Source organism: Corythoichthys intestinalis, chromosome 22 (assembly GCF_030265065.1).
Source record: "Corythoichthys intestinalis isolate RoL2023-P3 chromosome 22, ASM3026506v1, whole genome shotgun sequence".
In the NCBI taxonomy this organism is placed as follows: Eukaryota; Metazoa; Chordata; class Actinopteri; order Syngnathiformes; family Syngnathidae; genus Corythoichthys; species Corythoichthys intestinalis.
This window is the reverse complement of record NC_080416.1, coordinates 18,638,942-18,659,310: the sequence shown is the minus strand read 5'-3', so window position 1 is coordinate 18,659,310 and position 20,369 is coordinate 18,638,942. Positions and strand designations below refer to the sequence as shown.

At 38.4% G+C, this 20,369-nt stretch overlaps 1 protein-coding gene across 5 annotated transcripts in view; it reads right to left on the bottom strand.

Annotated features, from left to right (window-relative positions):
- Positions 1 to 20,369, bottom strand: part of LOC130910209 (triple functional domain protein) — a 121,484-nt gene that overhangs the window by 19,335 nt on the left and 81,780 nt on the right. For 3 of the 5 annotated variants that reach the window (XM_057827251.1, XM_057827252.1, XM_057827254.1), the window contains 23 exons: positions 18,799 to 18,891; positions 18,593 to 18,704; positions 18,320 to 18,510; positions 18,157 to 18,258; positions 14,862 to 14,891; positions 14,386 to 14,528; positions 14,166 to 14,265; positions 11,194 to 11,437; positions 9,655 to 9,762; positions 8,270 to 8,463; positions 8,020 to 8,190; positions 6,390 to 6,485; positions 4,107 to 4,255; positions 3,945 to 4,011; positions 3,764 to 3,867; positions 2,885 to 2,954; positions 2,685 to 2,774; positions 2,520 to 2,612; positions 1,109 to 1,159; positions 970 to 1,047; positions 704 to 895; positions 439 to 619; positions 28 to 282 (listed from right to left, as the gene is read on the bottom strand). In XM_057827251.1, coding sequence (XP_057683234.1) covers positions 28 to 282; positions 439 to 619; positions 704 to 895; positions 970 to 1,047; positions 1,109 to 1,159; positions 2,520 to 2,612; positions 2,685 to 2,774; positions 2,885 to 2,954; positions 3,764 to 3,867; positions 3,945 to 4,011; positions 4,107 to 4,255; positions 6,390 to 6,485; positions 8,020 to 8,190; positions 8,270 to 8,463; positions 9,655 to 9,762; positions 11,194 to 11,437; positions 14,166 to 14,265; positions 14,386 to 14,528; positions 14,862 to 14,891; positions 18,157 to 18,258; positions 18,320 to 18,510; positions 18,593 to 18,704; positions 18,799 to 18,891 — 2,914 coding nt within the window. The remainder of the gene's footprint in view (positions 1 to 27; positions 283 to 438; positions 620 to 703; positions 896 to 969; positions 1,048 to 1,108; positions 1,160 to 2,519; positions 2,613 to 2,684; positions 2,775 to 2,884; positions 2,955 to 3,763; positions 3,868 to 3,944; positions 4,012 to 4,106; positions 4,256 to 6,389; positions 6,486 to 8,019; positions 8,191 to 8,269; positions 8,464 to 9,654; positions 9,763 to 11,193; positions 11,438 to 14,165; positions 14,266 to 14,385; positions 14,529 to 14,861; positions 14,892 to 18,156; positions 18,259 to 18,319; positions 18,511 to 18,592; positions 18,705 to 18,798; positions 18,892 to 20,369) is intronic. The other 2 variants (XM_057827255.1, XM_057827256.1) reach the window with 1 other exon arrangement.

The window sequence follows — 20,369 nt, the reverse complement described above, 5'->3', positions numbered from 1 at the left end:
CAGAGCGGGTCACACGTGGAGTCATACCTGACATCTTGTTGGGGCCGTCGGGATCGGCCCCGGGGTGATGGCGGAGGGGTTGGGGTAGACGAGAGGGTTGGGGGATCCTGGATGGTCGGCGGCAGCCACCCTGGGAGACTGAGGGCATGGAGCTGCTTGCTGGGGAACTTCCCGGTGCGTTAGTGCCACTACTACTCCCACTAGGAGAGCCAACGCTGGACACACAAGTACCCCCACTTGCTGCAACATGGTTCCTCTGATAGTCAATTGGTGAGGTCAGAGCTACAAAAAGAGATGCAAATAGAGGGTGGTCTTTAAATCTTTCAATGCCATTGACAGTATACAAAAGGGAGGACAGGAAAGACTAGGGTATGGCAGTTCCACATGGACTCATTATCTACAAAACGGCCTGTTTCAATTGACTGTATGTCCACTTACTATTGAGAAAATTGCGCTGGCATTCCAGTATTTGGGCGATCTGAAGAGTCCACACTTCACGCACCCCAGGGTGGGAGGAGTGCAGCACAAATGACTCCACTGTGCCGTTCGTGGAGCGAGAAGTTAGCATGAACTTGCAGGGATCGCCCTCTACGTTCTCTTCCAGACCTAAACTGTTAACCTGGAGAGGCAGACAAAGAAATCAATATTTAATATCAAAGATAATGTTTTGGAGATCTGCATTTCAATAAAGCAATCCTTTTACCTTGATGCTGTTCTTATAGAGGAAGCCGGGCAGAGAGAAGCCTTTCTTCTTGTCCAACGGCTCACTGAAGATAAGCAGCTGCTCAAAAAGGAAAACTCTCCTCTCCTTTACTCGGCCAAGCGCGCTGCTCTCTGCGTCCGTCACCATGAACGTGTCCTGCAGAAGAAGGCGTCCCTGGGCCACGATCTTGCCCTGGAGACCACGAGACAGGTCGTGTAAGCTCTTGATTAAAATCGAAAATATCCACGCATGATCTAAGTTCTTACTTCAAATCCCTGAAGCCGGCCAACATTCATCATGTCGTTGCACCTTTTTGGTACGATGCACATGATCTCCACTGCTTTCTGCAAGTACCATAAATGGTGTTAACCCATCTGAAAATGGAAATGATTGGTGAAGTCTTACCTCAAGATCCGCAGACTCGAGCCCTGCCTTTTTTGAGTGTTTCAGGAAATCCTAAAACAAACAAATGATTTAAATACAACTGTATTATGTGCGATCAGTAAACAATACCACAATTATTAAGGGTGTAACGGTACATGTAATAGTATTGAACCGTTTCCGTACGTGGTAATCGGTTTGGAACGGACGCGTACCGAACGAGTTTCTGACGGAAAATAACCCTTACTTTTCAAGGCTGTGAGTCGATCGGGTTACAGTTTCTTTGTGTAGATTATATTTACTCCGTCTTCTCTACTATAATGAGGACCAACACGATAGGACAGTCCAGAAACGTCAACAGCGCAATAACGTGGCCGCCGCGAGAACGCAGTGAAACGCGGGTGTTAGAGTCAATTAGCCAATGCACACCAGTCGCAGTGCGGCCGCATGTTAGATGCGTCCCAGAAGCGGCTCAACGCGACGCACGCTAAAAGAACGGCAGAGTTTATTATTTGACGCGAGACGCGGCCCTCCTGCGTCAATACTACTAGCTAGGATCGGGCCGGAAGTCACTCGTGTTATAATACGTTGCATCCGGTCTATTTTCAAAGTAATATGCAGTCGTAACCTACTTTTTGAGTCCATCAGATCTCTTGAGTGGTAAATCGGGGCACAGTTGACTTGTCTTTGTTGATTTACTGCTGTCTTCTCTGTTATAATAATAACCAACACGGCCCCGTGTTCAATACAAAACAAATAGGAACTAATATTCACATATGAACTGAAGTTATACAACATAAAATATACAATATAAATGAATACTACATCACATTTGTAAAATATAAACACATAATAAAATAAATAATAGCCTATTTAAATAAAATCAATTGAAATGAGCTAAAACACCTGTAATTAAATAATGAGAATAATACAAACATCCTGCTTACACAATTTATGAATTTCAGTGTGGCGCTTTAACTTGAGAAAATCCACCAATAAAGCTTTTGAAAACCATTCATAAGAAAAAAAAATTTTCATTGAGGCATTTCATTTGTAAAATACATGTTAAAATGTTTGTCATTGGGATTGCTTTTCTCTTTAGCACAGGACTTCTTTTTCTTCTTTCAAAAAGAAAGCTGACCAATACGCGGGGTCTGACAGGCAAATTGTTGTTGGTTTATCTGTAAAAACCCGCTACTTTTTGAGCAGAATTCTAGCTTTGTATAGGCTAATATTCCTATTGTTTAAAGCACAAAAGTGTGTCATAAACAACTAGCACATTTATATTTTGCATTTTGTTTTTTTTTTACTGTACCGAAAATGAACCGAACCGTGACCTCAAAACCGAGGTACGTACCGAACCGAGATTTTTGTGTACCGTTACACCCCTAACAATTATCCATCTTAACATCTGGCATCTTCTAGTGTGTGATACCTTGAGCAAGAGCTGATACTTCATAATCCTCTGGACCGGCTTGATGAGCAAGTCTGTTATCTGCAGTCTGTGGCCAAGCCGTTGCTTCATGTCCTGCACAGACAATAAAGTTCCATGTAAGCTCTCTCCTTTTTGTCTCAACTACGCTCTTATTTTCGACATTACCTCAAAATAAGTATCGATGTATTCTGCCACAACGTGCTCAGACTTGGGCTTGTTTTGACAATACACCACGTACATGTTTAGTCTTCGCTCCTACGCATAAAGAAACAAAAAAAAAACAAAACAAACAGAACAAAAAGACAAGAGTTGATGAGGAGTAGAAAAAAACAACAACCACACATGAAACAATGTTGACAACAAACCTGTTTGAGAAAGAGAGGTCCCAGTCTTTCTGGATCCTCCAAACATTTCTCCAACTCACCGAGGAAGAAACTTAACAGAGAGAAGATTGTGAGCACATACAAGAAAAAGTACTTAGTCAGAAAACGCAATGTGACTAGTGCTGCAAATATTAACTTGAGTAATCCGATTAGAAAAAAGCTTCGAATCAAATGTTGCTGTTTCGAGGATTTGTTTAAAGTGGCGTTGTAATGGTTTATTTTGAAAGTGTTTGCATTTAGTTTTATTGATTTAGATGGAAATACTGCTCTCTAGTGGCAACACTGAATAGGACATAACTCATCTAACATAGCTGAATCCAGCTGCTCCCTGTTAAAACCAACAAAGGGTAACTTTTTGTTTGAGCTAATGTTTATAATATTTAGTTTAGAAGTATATTTAGCGGTCTTTGGTTGGAATATGTGTTTGAACAATTTGTTAAGACTTTGGTAAAAAAAAAAAAAAGTTTGCATTTTATAGCATTTAAGCTAGCGGACTTTTGCTATGCAAGTTACCCAATTGTTCTTTTGTTGTACTTATATCCTCAGATTCCTCACTTATTTTATTTTAGATTTGAAGCTCAGCGCAGATATTTTAATTTAGTTTCAAATGCACTTATTGCTCTTGTGAAATTAAGGTGCAATTCTACATTGATTGAAGAAACACTCAGGTATTTCATTTTGTATTCACATATAATGCTCTCTTAGCAAGCCAAAATAAATATTATTGCAAGCATAAACACTTGTTTTGAATTACCTAAATTTTATTCTGAATAACATTTTCCGATTACGCGATTTATCGAACTAACTAATCAATAGATTAATCGATCACTTAAATGTGACAGTGATTGTTTTGCTCCTTACTCTTTGTGCCAGTCAAAGATTTGATGGATGTTGCCAAACACAATTTTGTCTTTGCCCTTCATGTCATCAGGGACGCCTTCCTCTTTCATTCTACTCATATAACCCTGAACACAAGACACAAACAGTTACAACGAATGTTACGAATGTAACTACGATTTAGACTGAGTGAAACAGCACTCACCTCCACCACCTGGCTGAGATCTTTTACGTAATCCCTCTCAGTTTCCACCAAGTCCAGCAAAATGAAACTTAAGCAAATGAATGACATAAAGGGATATTGTCAAGTTGAAAATGAAAAAAAAAAAAAAGCAAAAAAAATGTTTTTTTAATGTTCGTGACATACTGTCTTTTCTTGAGGATGCTTGCCCGCCGCTCGTCCATTTCTTCCATGGGGGACGATGAGGAAAGAAGGGAGTTGTCTGAGGGGTTAAAAGAGGTAGAGCTGCTGTCTCCTTGTTCTACTGACAGTGAGCTGGGCCGGTCCTCCAGAGCCTGCAATGGCAAGTTGAATGTTAAGAAACAATTTGATTTCATTTGTAACATGCATTCTTTACATAGAACTAGTCCTTTCAGGAATCCGCAAATTTGTCTCTGCGGAAATCAAAACAGTACGCGGAATACAGGACGAAGTGCAGAATATTATATGAATGTATATATATTTTAAATATATTTTTTGTATTTACATTTTTTCCACATTAATAAAACAAGTGAATAATTTACACTTAGTTTTACCTATTTCATTTAGTCAATGTTGCTCTTTATTTTTTCTGCTGCATGCTGTTGGCCTTTTTACAATAAACAAGTCAAAAGTATTGGTTCCACTTTAGTTAAATCCTTTTTTCACTATCAGTTATGCCTAGAACCCATTGTTTGATTAAATGTTTTGCACTTTATAATGCAAATAAATCTGATGGGCAAAGACTAAAGATGTCTCCGTTCCAATGACGTGATCGGAAATCGGGCCGATTGGGCCATTTTCAGAGGATTCGAATCGGGTGAAAAGGATCTGGTTTTTAATTAAAAAAAAAAAAAAAAAAAAAAAAAATATATATATATATATATATATATATATATATATATATATGGCGGAAAACGGACAAGACTGAAAAAGCCGTTTCTGCTCTTGCACCCCTCTTTAAAATAAACTGCTGTATTTTAAACCAAAAGAACTGTTGTGTTTGATAGAACAATATGTCTATATGCTGCTGTAGCAGATTCATGGCGCACTAAGCCTCCGAACTATTTTTAATCTATCCGTTTTACCCCGAAAACCCCCGTTTACAGACGTCACGCAACCGCTTTTATTTCAACCTAGCCATTAAAAGAAGGTAAGTAATTATATTTATTATTCAAAATGTCTGTCATTTTTAGCTTAGAATCATTAATTGATGTCTAAATTTTGGTTAAAAAAAAAAACTTTAAAAAATTGTTCACTCGCCTATTTTAAACTTTTAAATGAATTATGTCACAATGAAAAATTTGGCGTCTGTCAAAAAGTAATGGATATCTACCTCATAACTATCGCTTGATTGTATTTTTTCTGTTCTGTTTTCTGTTCTGTTCGCATTTTCCCCGATATGTTAGATGATAATCGATCCAAACAAAAAAATATTGAAAAATAAAATTTAAAAGGGTAACTATATGAAAATAAAATCTCAACCACTCCGTGTTGTCTGCGATTTCTGCATCGCGACCTTTGTTATATCACCATGTTTCACCCATAAAATAAAAAATAAAAAAAATCCAGCTGTGGCAATTCACAGCTCTATCTTGACACTCGGTGATACATGCTACATGAAGTTTTTGGATCGAAACAAGGTAAGTACACGATAATATCTCGTTAAAATCGTGGCGTCTTTAATTCTGCTCTCATGTGCTCTCGCCTCAAATTAGGGTTTTACTGTTTAAAAAAATATATTTTTTTAAAAAGTGCCTTCCTGTTCAAATTTTTTGTTCCCCCATAATATTGAGATTTTAAGCTTTCCAATGATGTATCACACATGCATTTCGGACAATTTTGAAAGTTGGCCAAATTGAGGGTCTCAGAGCGGAACTTCCAAGTCACCTAAGTGTTTTCCGCCACATATATGGGTTAAAAATAAAATAATCCAGAAAAACAATGGTGTTTCTAAAAGAAACTAAAAAATATATTTTTATACCAAAATACCAGCAACAGTGTGTGAAAGGCTTGTGCAGAGTTACAGAAAACGTTTGCCCTCCGTTATTGCCAACAAAGGGTACATAACAAAGTATTGAGATGAACTTTTAGTATTGACCAAATACTTATTTTCCACCATGATTTGCAAAAAAATTCTTTAAAAATCAAACAATGTGATTTTCTGTTTTTTTTCCCCCCATTCTGTCACTCATGGTTGAGGTTTACCCATGTTGACAATTACAGGCCTCTGTATTCTTTTCAAGTAGGAGAACTTGCACAATTGGTGGTTGACTAAATACTTATTTGCCCCACTGTAATTTCATTATTTTAGGTTTCGTTCAGAATCAGGATCGTCTTCTTCAGAATCAACGCTATTTTGCCACGGATCCCTGGCTACTATAAACAATCTTCTGACTCAATTTTGTACAGTGGTGGTCACACAGGCTGGCCCATCCTTAAATTTCCTACCATTTTGCTTTTGACCAGCTCCTCGATAGCGCTCACTAACTCGGCAGCGCTCGGAGTTTCTGAGCTGGACGGCCGGACGGACAGACGAGAGGAGTTCTGTAGATATATAGAGAAAAATGAAAATAAGCACCGCTTAACAACAAAGCTGCTTCTTTAGGGCCTAAGTCCACCAAATATGTTTAGTTAACATTGATAGATTTTGACAATGTCTTAGTGTTGACAATAGCAACACGCGGTGAACAAAGACCCTAAAGCCCTTTCTCATATGAATGGTTTGATACAAATTTTATAAACAAACTTGAACCAGTAGCATTTAAATGGAATGCAAGCTTTAATGCCTAAGGTTGAGTGAGCCACTTTTAAGTTTTGTTGTTTAATTTGGTAATTAGATTTGTTATTTGTTAGTGACATGGCTTTATAAGTTTGGGCATAGCTTGGGTCAAATCATAATATTTGGAACCAATTGATAAAGTAGAGAAAGGTTAAAAAGAAAAAAAAAATGAAAGATGTGCCAGTAAAATGTTGAAAGTTTGTGAGTGAAAATTGGTAAACGAAAAAGGAAAGGGGCTAATGAGAGGGAGAAGTCACGAAGAGTGTCAGTTCAAAATGTTGTATTCCTTAATGAGGGGATGAACAGTCTTTAAAAATGGAAAGAGGGAGATGGAGGACTTAAATATATATATTCCAGGAGAGTCTCACCCTTGCTCTGCTGTGCTTCCCCAATTAGGTTTTCTGGGTGAGCCTGTGTGCTCTTGTGGCCTCGCCAGCATTTATACAGATGCCAATTATGAGATTAAACGCACAGAGGGTAAAAAGGGAGATGAGGACGAGCGGGGTGAGGGAAGGGTGGTGATGGCAACAGGAGGGAACGTTTTAATTTTTTCACCTCAGCGTCGGGCTCGGCCCCGGGCGAACTGTACTTTGCCTCTATTTAAAGCTTCTCAAGCTTTTCAACATGCAGAAAAAGCTGTCATTTTCTTACATTTCAACAGGCTGGAGGAGAACTAGCTAGCACTTTGGCGCACGTAAGGCTTCATGAAGTCTGAACGTGTGAAATTAAAAGTAAAAAAAATAAAAAATAATAACAATTAGTACATGAACCGGCAAGAACATACTTGAAAAAAATTAATATTGCTAAAAAAAAAATCCCAAAAAAGAAAAGTTAAAAAAACTTACATCGGAAAGGCTTAATAGGCTTAATTGGCGGTACATTGTTAGAAAAAGCAAAGGAAAAGGAGAAATAGGAAAAGAGCATTTACAGCTGAAGAGTGCCGAGAAGGGGAAGAGGAGAAGTGAGGGAAGAAAGAGGGAGGAAAAAGGGGCTTTTCAGATGGAGAGGTATGGAAACTGAGACAAAGCAAAGACAGGACATAAATCAAGGTAATGCTACATTATGGCAAACAATACAACCAGGAAACAAAACAAAAGAGAAACACAAATTAGTGTCAGAACAAAGTCTCTGCTGCTTTAAAAACCTTTCCGAGAGGAAAGAATAGGATGCATCACAGGAAGATAAAACTCAAACTATATCAGAAAATATTCTGTCGTGAAGAAGATTAAAACCTGGACAAATTAAAAATATGAAGAACAATGAAGTGTTCTGCAAGTGTAACCCGACTATCCCTTTTACCTTATCATCCTGCGAGTCTGCCTGTAGCAAGCTATGCTGCTGAATGGCCATTGGTGGAGGTAGGGGCACCGAGTCGGGACCCTCCTCGCCTTCCTCTTCGCCGCAACTCTGCATGCCCGAAGAACTTGATTTGGACAAGGTGCCACTCGAAAGCCCTTCGTTTCGGACCCTCTGCACACATTGAATGACCATTGAAGTTCTAGTGTTGTCCAGAGTAGCATTAAACAGAACACAGTGATGTCCCCCTCACCTCCTCCACGGTCTCGTCCTGAGGCGTGGCGGCGCTGTCGTCAGAGTCCTTCTGGGAGCCCATCGTCATCTCGCCGCTCTTCCTCACTTCGCGGCTCTTCTTATGTTTGTGGGCTAGTTTCTTAACGTGACCGTCTGCTTTGCCGCTGCTCAGACGCCGCACGGGGCTGGTCAGCCACTTCCGTAATGTGTTGCCTGCAAAATACGGGAAAAGCATGTTGACAGTGTCCAATCTATTCTGATGCTATTTCGTGTAGGGATGTCCCAACTTCATATTTTTGCACCGGAGTCAGAGTCAACTGATTTTGAGAATCTGCTGACACAGTCCCGATCCAATACCAAAAAAAAAAAAAAAAAAAAAAAAAAAAAAAATTGTTTTTGTTTTTATTTGACAAAAAATTCCATACAAGTTACAGTACTGTACTTTTTAGAGTACTTCCGCTTTTTCCAGGAGTATTGCCGAGTATAAAACGTATATATTTCTGTACCTTTTGGAAATGCCATTGTATTTCCAAAATTACTTTGTTACTTTTTAGCCTTTAAAACATTTTTAAAAATGTAAGCAAAATGTAGGCGCGTATTATAAGGCCTTATTGTACTTTAAAAGTGTTGAAATTACATAAACTGCACACATTACTTGTATTTTTAGTTTTACACATATTGTATGGCTCTCAAAGAATTACATTTAAAAATATGTGGTGTTCATGGCTCTCTCAGCCAAAAAGGTTCCCGACCCTTGGTCTCGAATCTCGACGGTCCTCCTCCAACCTCTTTATAAGTCTTTAATAGTCTATAAGTCTTTATAAGTTAAGGTGACAATTATTATTGTTGCAACAACGACCAAAAATGGTCAGCTTTGTCAGGTTTTTAATCATTTATTTCAGAACTTGTGCTAAACAACATGCCTACTGTCCGTTCCAGCTGAACAAAGTGAAAATATAAGTCCTCCCTCACTCGGTCAAGTCAGCGACGCGGTGCGTTCAGGTACACCACGCAAAACACATCCGCCACATTAGAACATGATTCGTTACATTATTACAGGTATTATTATTATATTATTATTCCGATTTTTAGTCAGAATTTATTTGTTCTGCTCTGTGTAATTGATATTTGCAATAGTACCAGTAGCATTTATTAAGGATGTAGTGTAGGTTTTCAGGCTGTGGAACGAATTAATGATTATAATGTATTCTTATGGGAAAATCCTGCTCGACATACGACCATTTCGACTAACAACAAGGTCCTTTAACTTCGTATGTAGAGGTATCACTATATATATATTTTCTTAAAATTAAAAATATGATCACGATCGTCTGAACAATGACGTGATCAGATCAGGACATCCCAATTTGGTTTGTCTTGGATTTTGGTGGTGTGGCTGTGTACCTGGTCGTTTAGGTCCGGGTGAAGAGTGGGAGCCCATTACATGACCAGGCTGAAGTGTAGCAGAAGATCCTGGCATGATGGAGTCGTTGCTGCACACTGACAATGTGTCTGTAACATGAGACAAGGATTACAACATTAAGTATAGCGTATTTTTCAGGCTATAAGTCGCACAGGCCAAAGACTGTATATTATAAAACGAAATTTATATTGCATTGGAGTATAAATCTCTGGGGGACTTTCAGAGACTCAGAAAAAAAAAGACTAGACAGTGTGGTAATTAAGGGTGTGACAATATATATTTGTGCTAATTTTCATCTTGTGTGTGTGTTCTAGAGATGGATCCTTCCCTTAAGAGCCAAAATGTAATGTGTCGAGCCAAATCGCAGGTAAAACTAAAATTGAAATATGATCTTTTCTTATTAAAGTAATCTTTATAAGCGGTGTGACAAAAAGGTGATATATCGCGATACTTTGTAGCCTAAAAGGTTATCCATATGCGTTCACCAAGAATTGATATATCGTTTTAAAATGTGTCTCTGTTTAAAAAAGAAAACCGACAGGTTGCTACAAAACGTTGCATTACAGTGGTGTCTACATTAGCGCGCTGGCTGCGCTAGACAGCCAATTTATTTTGACTGGATTGGACGTTTAGCACCGTCAATAGCACTGAAACCAGAGCATTCACAGCCAGTCTTTTGTGGGCATTTACAGGTCACTTCCTGTTGATTTTGAGTCACCTCCTATTCAATTGGGGACATTCTTCAGTCATTTCCTTCATAGTTAACCCAAAATCAACAGCAAGTGAACTGTAAATGCCCCAAAAATAAATGGAAGTGACCGAAAATCATCAGGAAATGGCGTCAATTTCCCCGAAACGAACTGATGGCCATAGACTTCCATTCCATTTAAAGTGGGAATGAACAATTGTTTATTTGCTGCCAACGGATTGGACGTTTACTAGTGATAAACTCATTCCAATTCACAACAGTAGGATGAAAAGAGCTTGTTTTTCTGTTTATTACTTTTGATGGATTTCTTGACCCATGTATCAATAATTGTTTTATCACAATATAGTGAGATCATCAGCCTTATATTGCAAATCGTATCGTATGGTACCCACCCCTCGTGGTAATAACGATAAAATTCAGAAAGCTAATATTAACAGTTAATAAGATAACTGTAGCCTAAACAGCACATCATAACATGTTTATCAAAGTCTTGATCTAACTCCAAATCACAAAAAAATCCATCTACTACTATACTGTAGTAACTTCTGAACAAGTCGTGCCTTAGTATAAGTCTCAGGCACAGACAAACTATGAAAAAGAAAAGAAAAGAAAAAGTGCAACTCATAGTGTGGAAAAATACGGTCCCGACTCAGCCTTTTAGGCATGTAATGGTGCATAAAATGAGGACAAATTGCCCACTAGTACATGGACACTAACTTCATATTAAGGATATTGAATAAATGCTTTAAAGTCGATAGTTCAGTTCAGAGGTTCAACTGTTGTGCAGTTGCAGTCTAAAAAAATTACTAACCTTTGTGGTTGAAGATGCCCTCCATCTCCATGGAAGAGCGAGAGTGCGCGATGCACAGCATGGAACAGGGCACCAAGCCCTCTAAGGCCGGGGAGCGGTCAGTGGTCCTCACCAGGCACCAGTCGGGCTTGTCATGGCAACGCTCCAGAACCTCCACCGTCTGGCCGCGACGCACCGTCAGCTCGTTGCTGTTACTCGCCATGAAGTCATGAATCACTACCGTCAGCTCGCAACCACCGGAGAGCTACGGGAAAGCGTTAAGGAGAGAAGAATGACCACTTTGCGTGAGACAGAGCATTGACATTAGGGCGACTGTGTTATTGTTGATATTGCGGGGAAGTCTAAGCCAAATGAGCACAAGGCTCCTCGTGTTTTTATCTCATGAAGAGTTTTTTTTTTAAAGCCCACAGACGGTTCATTACATTAGTAGCACATTAGAGCATAGGTCTCCTCGTGTTTTTGTGTCACGAAGAGGGAGATAGGCGAAAGGCACCATTTATCTCTTGAAAGAGGACACTGCCTCACTCGAAAGGTAGGATATATTTTTTGCATTTTGTTCTATTATATGCTTCATTACAGGTATGAACGGTTAGATTAGGTATCTAGAATGTTTCAAATGTGTTTGGATGTTGTTTTATTCCGGTTTTATCCCAACTATAAAATTTAATGTGGCGTGTCAGTAGTGCTTGGAATGGATTAGGGCATTTACATGTAAAACGTGTCTCTATTTACGAAATTTTCAAATTCCAATTAATGTCATAAGTAGAGGTACCACTGTAATCGGATTACGAAAATTTAAGAGAATAAATTTTAGTGCTGCAACGATTAATCGATTAACTTGAGTATTCGATTAGAAAAAAAGATTTGAATTGAATTTTGCTACTTTGAGTATTTGTTTAATTAAAGTTGCGTTGTAATGGTTTATTTTGAAAGTATTTGCATGTAGTTTTATTGATTTGGGCGGATACACTGTCCTCTAGTCTGCCTCATTTCACATGGCTGAATCCAGCTGCTCCATGTTGAGACCAACATAAGCTAAGTTTTTGTCTGAGCTCATATGTTTTTATATGCATTCGTAATTTATAGGTACATTTTGACGTTTTTTGTGGGAATATGTGTCTGAACCATTCGTTAAGAGCATTGTATTAAAAAAAAAAAAAAAAAAAAAAAAAAAAAAAAAACGTTAGCGTTTTATAGCATTAAGCTAGCGGAATTTTGCTATGTAAGTTAGCCAATTGTCCTTTTGTTGTACATGGAGCCTTACTTTTTTTTTTTTTCCATTTGAGGCTCAGGTATTTTAAGTTTTCATGTTCCTTATCTGATTACTCGATTATTCGAACTAACTAGTTATTCGATTAATAGACAACTAAAATAATCGATAGCTGCAGCTGTAATAAATTTTAAGAGATGTAAAACAAAGAAACAAGTGTTGACGCCTGCAATAACATTTATTTTGGCTTGCTAAGATTGCACTTACTAAAGAGCAATAAATGCAACACGAAATAAAATTCCTGAGTGTTTATTCAAACTATGGGGACTCATTTTACAAGAGCAATAAATGCATATAAAAATAAATTAAAATACCTGAGCTTAGCCTCAAACTAGAGGTGGGAATCTTGGGGCACCTATCAATTCAATTACGATTAGGATTCAGAGATTGCAATTCGATTATAAATTGATTATTGATGCACCCTCCAGCTATTAGTTGCTTTTCAGGTTTCGTACATTAGTTACAAAAATTGTACAAAAATCCTCTCAGGCTTAAATAAACTATTATTTCAGTACCAAGTTAACACTTCAAAACAGTAAATAAATGACTCAGGTCCCCATTCTGTATCAGCAGCCTTAAACTACATTCAATTGATTAAATGTTATGAATCAACCGTTAAAGTTGTAAAAATTGCTCCCGTTATTTCATAATTTAAAGATAGATTCAAGTCAAGAATTTGCCGATTTAAGACTATTTTAGATAAAAAGTTAATTAGGTTCGCTCGGAAGGTTCGCTACAACAGCCTTCCAGAGAAATCTACTGCTTTAGGATGGTGGCTGTTTACCAAGGCCAGCAAGTCTGTGATTTAGCATCTAGTTTTCCATACATGTGATAACGCCGCTGAGTCTGTCATTTCGCATCTAGTTCTATATTCATGTGATATCTACCGTTGCATTATGTGGGCGTAGTTCGTAGCAGTTGTTGGCCGTAGTCAGGTATTATTGTTGTTTTATCTAACAGCATGAGTTGAGCATGATGTTTACTCTCGGTCTGTTCTTCATTGCGTCCCGAGGACTGCGCTGACTGTGTTTCAGTTCTGCTTTACTTGGCATATTTCAATAATCGGAATTTGGATGTTTGTGAATTGTTCTCAAATCTTCCACGGCCGAAACGCGAATAATCTAAGAATCGGAAATTTTCCATATCTTTACCTCAAATGGTATTAAAAAAAAAAAAAAAAGTGAAGATCTAAGTACAACAAAACAATTGGCGAACTTGAATATCAAAAGTCCACTAGCTTAAATGCTATAAAATGCTGTTTTTTTGTTTGTTTTGTTTTTTAAACAAAACTTAACAAATCCTTCAAACACAAAAAAATGGCTAAATGAACTAAATGACGAATGCATTAACAAACATATTAGCTCAAACAAAAACATACCTTATGTTGGTCTTAACAGGGAGTAGCTGGATTCAGCCATGTTAGAAAAGTTATTGCATATTCACTGTTGCCACTAGAGGGCAGTGTATCCACAAAAATCAATAATACTAAATTTGTGGAGTTGAATTGTGCTACATTAATTTGCCTTGCCTTTCCTAAATGCACCACTTAAAAAAACAACAACATTACAACGTCACTAAAACGAATCCTCGAAACAGTAAAATTTAATTCAAAGCTCTCATCAAATTACTCGAGTTAATCGATTAATCGTTGAAGCACTAGTGGTCATATGTCACGTTAGCATGTTAGGAGATAGTGTCTCACCTTGTCACTGTCTAGTGTGTTCTGGGAGGTGCGTGAGGCCAGAGAGATTGTGTCTGGTTGACTGCTGCCTTCACCTTGACTGTCAAGATCTTCTCCGTCCCTAAACCACAAGAACATACTCTCGCTCACATTGTTTTTTTTTTTTGTTTGGTTTTTTTTACGACAGTGTTACACGTTTACAAATATTCATTCAAGTGAGCATTAAAATTTCCTTGGTTACCTTCGGCCCTTGTGGTGCTTAGCAGCACTCGCTTTGGGAATATGTATGGGTTCTTTAAGCGCCCCCCTCAAGTGAATGGTGCGCTCCTGGATCACCTCCCTGATGTGCTTGATCCAGTCCTGCTTGTTCTCAATGTTGGATGCCTATTCGTTCAGGGGATAGTCAAAGGTTATGGCCATTTGGAAATCAACTTCTTTTGAGAATTGCTGTTTCACTCAGTTTTTCCCCACAAGTCTGAATAAACCACATTGGCATCTCTTATCCGCTGGAGTTTGAGCGAGGTGTTAAAGTACATGATCTTTTTACAAACTGCATTGTGATGCTACATATTAGTTATGCTTCAATTGCACTGATTCTTTATAAAATACTTCCCAGTCAGGTATATAATATAGGTATCATATAAGAGTTGCTTTTGAGTTGTTGTTTCAGACTCGTGAGGAGTTGAAGGGCTGTGTTGCGGGATATTTTGTACTCACCATCGCTCCGTGTTTGGATCCCTGACTTAGCTTTAAATTTGAAATATGAGATAGACAATTTCACTGGGTTTGTCGTACAAAAGGTGCATTTTTTTGCTCACAAAATGGACTGATATGATCAAAAACGCACAACACCAACAACCTGCTTTCACAAGCCCAGTTATGAGTGTGGCAGACTAATGGTGGTGAATGTGAGCAGTAGTTAGTGATGAGACCCATTTAGTAAAATTTGATAGTTACCGGTTAGGCAATTGTTATTTTATTCAGTGAAAAGTTGATTTTAGTTTCATGCTCTTTCAAACACTGACAGAAATACAGTATCAACCTTTATGCCACTTAGGGAAGCAGGAGGGGTATTTAAGAAAACGATACAGAAAGCGGTGGTCAAATCAATAAAAAGTTGAGTTGTTGCTTCGAAACAACGACGTGCAGCCAGGTTGTGGGCGTCGAGAAGTTGAACAAGTGTCAGCGGCGTTGGTGGAAGCATGTCAGCCCACAGAGAAACTTAGGAGACAAGCTTTCACAGAAAAAACAGCCCCAGATATACGGACGCGCGCGCCACCCAAGCACAATCAAAGCAGAGGATCGGCAGAGTTGTTTAAAAAAGTGAAAAGGGAGACTGAGGTGGGCATCGTGACTTTAGTTGGCAGTGACCTTGAAGCTGCTCATGCAAATAAAGCTGACATCTTAGAGTGGCAGGAAAGAGGACAGCAAAAGGAGAAGGAAAAAAGACCAAGCCAAGGACACAGCAATGATGGTTCTTAACAAATAAAAGAAATCCTCATTGCAATTTAATTAGATGTACATCAGAAATTTTTAGTTAACGCAATGTTTATATGAAGCTGCTTTTATGTTTTGAGAACGTTTTAAGTATAAAATACCAGACCTCAAAGCTCCTTTGTGTTTATAACACATCTATAAGTAAATGTTTACGACAGCGCTACTTTGTCCAGCAAACTTTTGTTTATTAACCCTGAGCCTTTTTGGATTTTTCTACAGTTTCAGCAGGTTTTGGGCCATGTTCAAAAACAGCCTGTTATTTTCACTGGTGGAATGTAACAAAGTAAAAGTTCTTAGTTACTGTACTTAAGTACATTTTTGTGTATCTGTTCTTTACTTGAGTACAAATATGAAGTGGTACTGTTTACTTTTATTTCACTACATAAGCCCCGTGCAACTATACAGTAACTGAGTACTAGTGGCAGCAACACGAGTACAAGCAAGATTAGGCTGGTGAACAAGATATTGACCAATAAAAAACGCCACACTCTTGGACAGTAGGTGGCGGTATGCACCTGATAGTTGCTTGCAATCCGCCATTAAGCTAAGTGTTGGAGTTTTTGAGCTTGTTAAGCTTCTGTGCAGTCAATTTTTTTGCTTGTTTTTTTCCATTATGCACAGTTTTAAATAAAGCCGAGCACTCAATGATTTTTCTGGTTCTTTCTTTGAATATTGACTCAGATCTCTGTATTGACGGGTCAGATCGGTCATGAACTGCGCCTCAGCTTCAAGTAGTGGGCCGCCCACATCAAGAGGAGCTATTCACAAAGACACGCACGCAGAAATCTAAAGCCGGCTTTCTGTTTTACATCCATATCTATAAAAAATTGGGGGATTTAAGCATTTATTCACAAGAATTTTCACCGGAAAAGCTCTGTTTACATTTAGGCGTTCCCTAGCTACATTCACTAACAGACTAACATTGTACTTCGACATATTTACGTAAAATAAATGCTAACTGCACTTTTTTTTTTACTTTAACAGAGAATCGAGACTGTTTTACATAAATATCTATAAAGAATTCGGGGATTTAAGCATGTATTCACTAGAATTTTAACCGGAATTTTCACCGGAAAAGCTCTGTTTACATAAGGCAGACGCTATCTACATCCACTAACAGACTAGCATTGTACTTCGACATATTGACGTATAATAAATGCTAACTGCACGTTTTTTTTTGCTTCTAACCAAGAATCGAGACTGTTTTACGTCCATACCTAGAAAGAATTCAGGGATTTAAGCATTTATTCACAAGAATTTTCAACGAAAAAAGTTATTTGTCTGTGATTCCACTCAGTCAGCTTTGATGGCCTCGCCAACAATGCAGGCCCTCTATTTATAGGCCCTGTGCCCCGTCAATACATTATGTGTATACGTATATTACATTTTGGCATCGGGAGAAAATACTTTTACTTTTTACTTGTAATTTAAATTTTAAAGCAAGTACTTTTGTACTTTTAATTTATTATTTTTTTTCTTAGATACTTGTACTTTTACTTAAGTAATTTGTGCACCTGTATCTGTACTTGTACTTGAAGTGAGTACTTCATCCACCACTGGCAAATTTTACAATTAATGTTTTGGGCTTCGTTTACAGTTTATACAAATTCCAATATAATAAGTCAAAAATAATGTTCCAGAAAAAGCTAAATTGTGTTTAAAAAATATACACTTGGTCGATTTGGAGAGCCTAAACCACTTAACACCTTTTTCGGAAACAAAGAACACACGATGAATTTTGAGACTCGAATAGGCATGTGCCGATTACCGGTTTCAAGGTGGTATGAAAAGGTCACGGTTTCAAAACCACAAAAATTTTCTGTCATACCATAGTCACGGTATTAGCTATTTTTGAGATCCCCAAAATGTAGCGAGAAATCCGTGGCTTGGAACGGCAGTGCTTACCAATCCCCTTCCAGTTGTTGCTTTGTTCTGCGTCTGTCAGTGACACTACGCGTGAGCTTTTTCCCCGCTCAAAAATAAAGTCGCTAGTATGGGAGTACTTTGGCTCTCGAAAAGAAACAGGCGGCCACGGCTTAGAGGAGGAAGGACAGCTGATGTGCAGGTAACACCTCCAACATGATTTCACATTTACGTGATCATCACCCGTCACTTTACACAAAATTTGAAGTAAGTAAACGCTGTCAACGTTTCCCACCAGCTATGAGAGTTCACTCAAGAAAACAGTATTTTTGGGGGTATTTTTAAGCCATAGATCTCAAAATAACACATTTTTTAGCTAAAATTACAATACTGTGATACCGTGGTATTTTTGCTTAAGATGATCATGCCGTCAAAATCTCAAACCGGCACATGCCTAGACTTGAACAAAACCCATTTTGCCAAAATTGTACAATTTCATCCCGTTGACAACATGGAATTTCATGAGATATAAAGATGAAAATTAAAACTGACCAATTATTAAAAGCCACATGATGATGCAGTCGCCAAAAATATCTTTGATTGTTAGTGCAGCGAGCTAAAAACTCGGTGATATAAGGAAATAGCGTCTTACCTTAAGAACAATCTTGTTGTCTGACGTCGGTGTGCGTCCCACCCAAAGAGCAAACTTACAAGGGTCTCCTTCAACATGCTCTGTCACCCCTAACTCGGAGGTCTACGGAGAAACAGTGTCACTGCTAATGTTGCAGACAAGCAATTTGTTAAGGAAAACTCACAAAGAGTTTGCTCTTGTAGATGTATTTGCTCCTGCCATTGGAGTCCTTGACCTCCTTGCTGAAGACGAGGGACATTTCAAAGAGGAAGAGATGTCTCTCTCGGCCCTTGCGGATTAGCGTCTTTGGATCCCACACCTGGAAGGACTCCTGTAGGATCAGCTCGCCCTGTGACTCAATGTTCTCATCGAAACCTGTGGGAGGTGAACGGTGGCAAAGTAAGCAAATGACACCACTGCAATGATTTAACGACCGGTCGTGGGCGGATTAAATCACCTTCCAGCATGGAGAGATGCATAGCGTCGTTGGCTCTCTTGGGAACGCTAAGCATCACCTCCAAGCCGTCCTTGATTTCTCCTTTGCCTTCTTCACAGCATGTCAGCAGTTCCTAAAACAGCACAATTACACTTAAGTAGGACAACATAATAACAGTGTGGGTAAAAAATAGGCACCCTAGTGATGTTTTTTTTTTTTTAGGTTACCTTGAGCAAGAGCTGATATTTTGTGATTCTTTGCACAGGCTTAATCAGATAAGAGGAGATTGAGTTGGCCAGTCGGTGTCTCTGCTGAATTTCCTGTTCGCCCAGAAAGAAAGAGATTTCTAAGTACAGTTTCATTACGTTTACCATGACATTTAACCAGAGGTGGGTAGTAACCAGTGTTGTTCATAACGGCGTTAGAATTGAACAGCGTTACTAACAGCGTTATTTTCTTCAGTAGTAAGTAATCTAATGAATTACTTTTCTCATCTTGGCAACGCCAATAAGAATACAATAGAAAGAAAACAACAGAAGAATTTATACTCATGCTTCGTTGTAGCTTCCATCTAAGGTACATGTATGGCAAAAGAATACAGTATGTGTAAATGCTTTCTCCGTGAGCTTTTGAAAAATAAACATCTTTGTGAAAGTGCACTCCTACGTAAAGAAACTTAATCACATTGAAGTTCAAAGACTGATATTTGTATACAAGTTAAAATAGCCCTGTGAGAAGTTCATATAATTTTAAAAAATCAGCGAGAATTTAAGATTTTAATATGAACTATGCAATTTTTTTTTACACTGCCTCTTAAAAGAATCAGAATCGAGAATCGTTCGGAAAAGGAATCGAAACGTGGAATCAGAACCGGATTCGTTCACTTTCAAAAGATGCCCAACCCTATTCGGAGGTAACAATGATTTCTCCACTAGAGGGCACTCATGCTCTTTGGACGGGTAATGAGTCATAGTGTTGTTCTGGTCTGAATTTGATGATTTTTGTGTTATGTTTTTGGCATATTATGGTCATGTAATAGGCTATAGTACAGCATAATAATATGGTGGTACCTCGACATACAATCTTTTCGACACCCTACGTAAAATTTGACTCGCCATTTGTTTCTACATCCGACGACATGCTCGTAATAGGACGATTTTTGACAACACCACAGTTTCTTTGTCTTGACGCAAGATGGACGTACGGCAGAGTTTCTTGTGAGAGAAATCAACACGGTTCCAAGAAGGTAAGTGCAGGTTACACATACCATTGAAATGAAGATGCAAATGACAGAAAAATGTGAGCGTGGGTGGGGTGCGCATCCGTGATATGGCTCAACAATACGGCCATAGATAGTCTATGATCTCGGCGGTCCCCCTCGTTTGCCAGTCATTTTAAGTTAAGGTGACATGTGGTTACATCATCATTGTTATTTATTCATGATTTATTTGTTTTGCTTTGTGTAATTGCTATTTACAATAGCATCAGCAGTATTTATTAAGGATTTAGTGTAGGTTTTCTGGCTGTGGAACGAATTAATTGAATTATAATGTGTTTTTATGGGAAAATCCTGCTGGACATACAACCATTTCGACTTACAAACAAGGTCCTGGAACGAATTAACTTCATATGTAGAGGTACCACTTAACAGCTCATATAGATGAAGTTGTGCTGAGAAAATCTGACACTGTAAGCAGCCACTCACAATGTTACTCGCTAGTTGAGTATTTTTTTTTTTACTTGTACTTGAGTACATTTTTGGATGACTACTTTTACTTTAGTAAAATTATTTAGACGT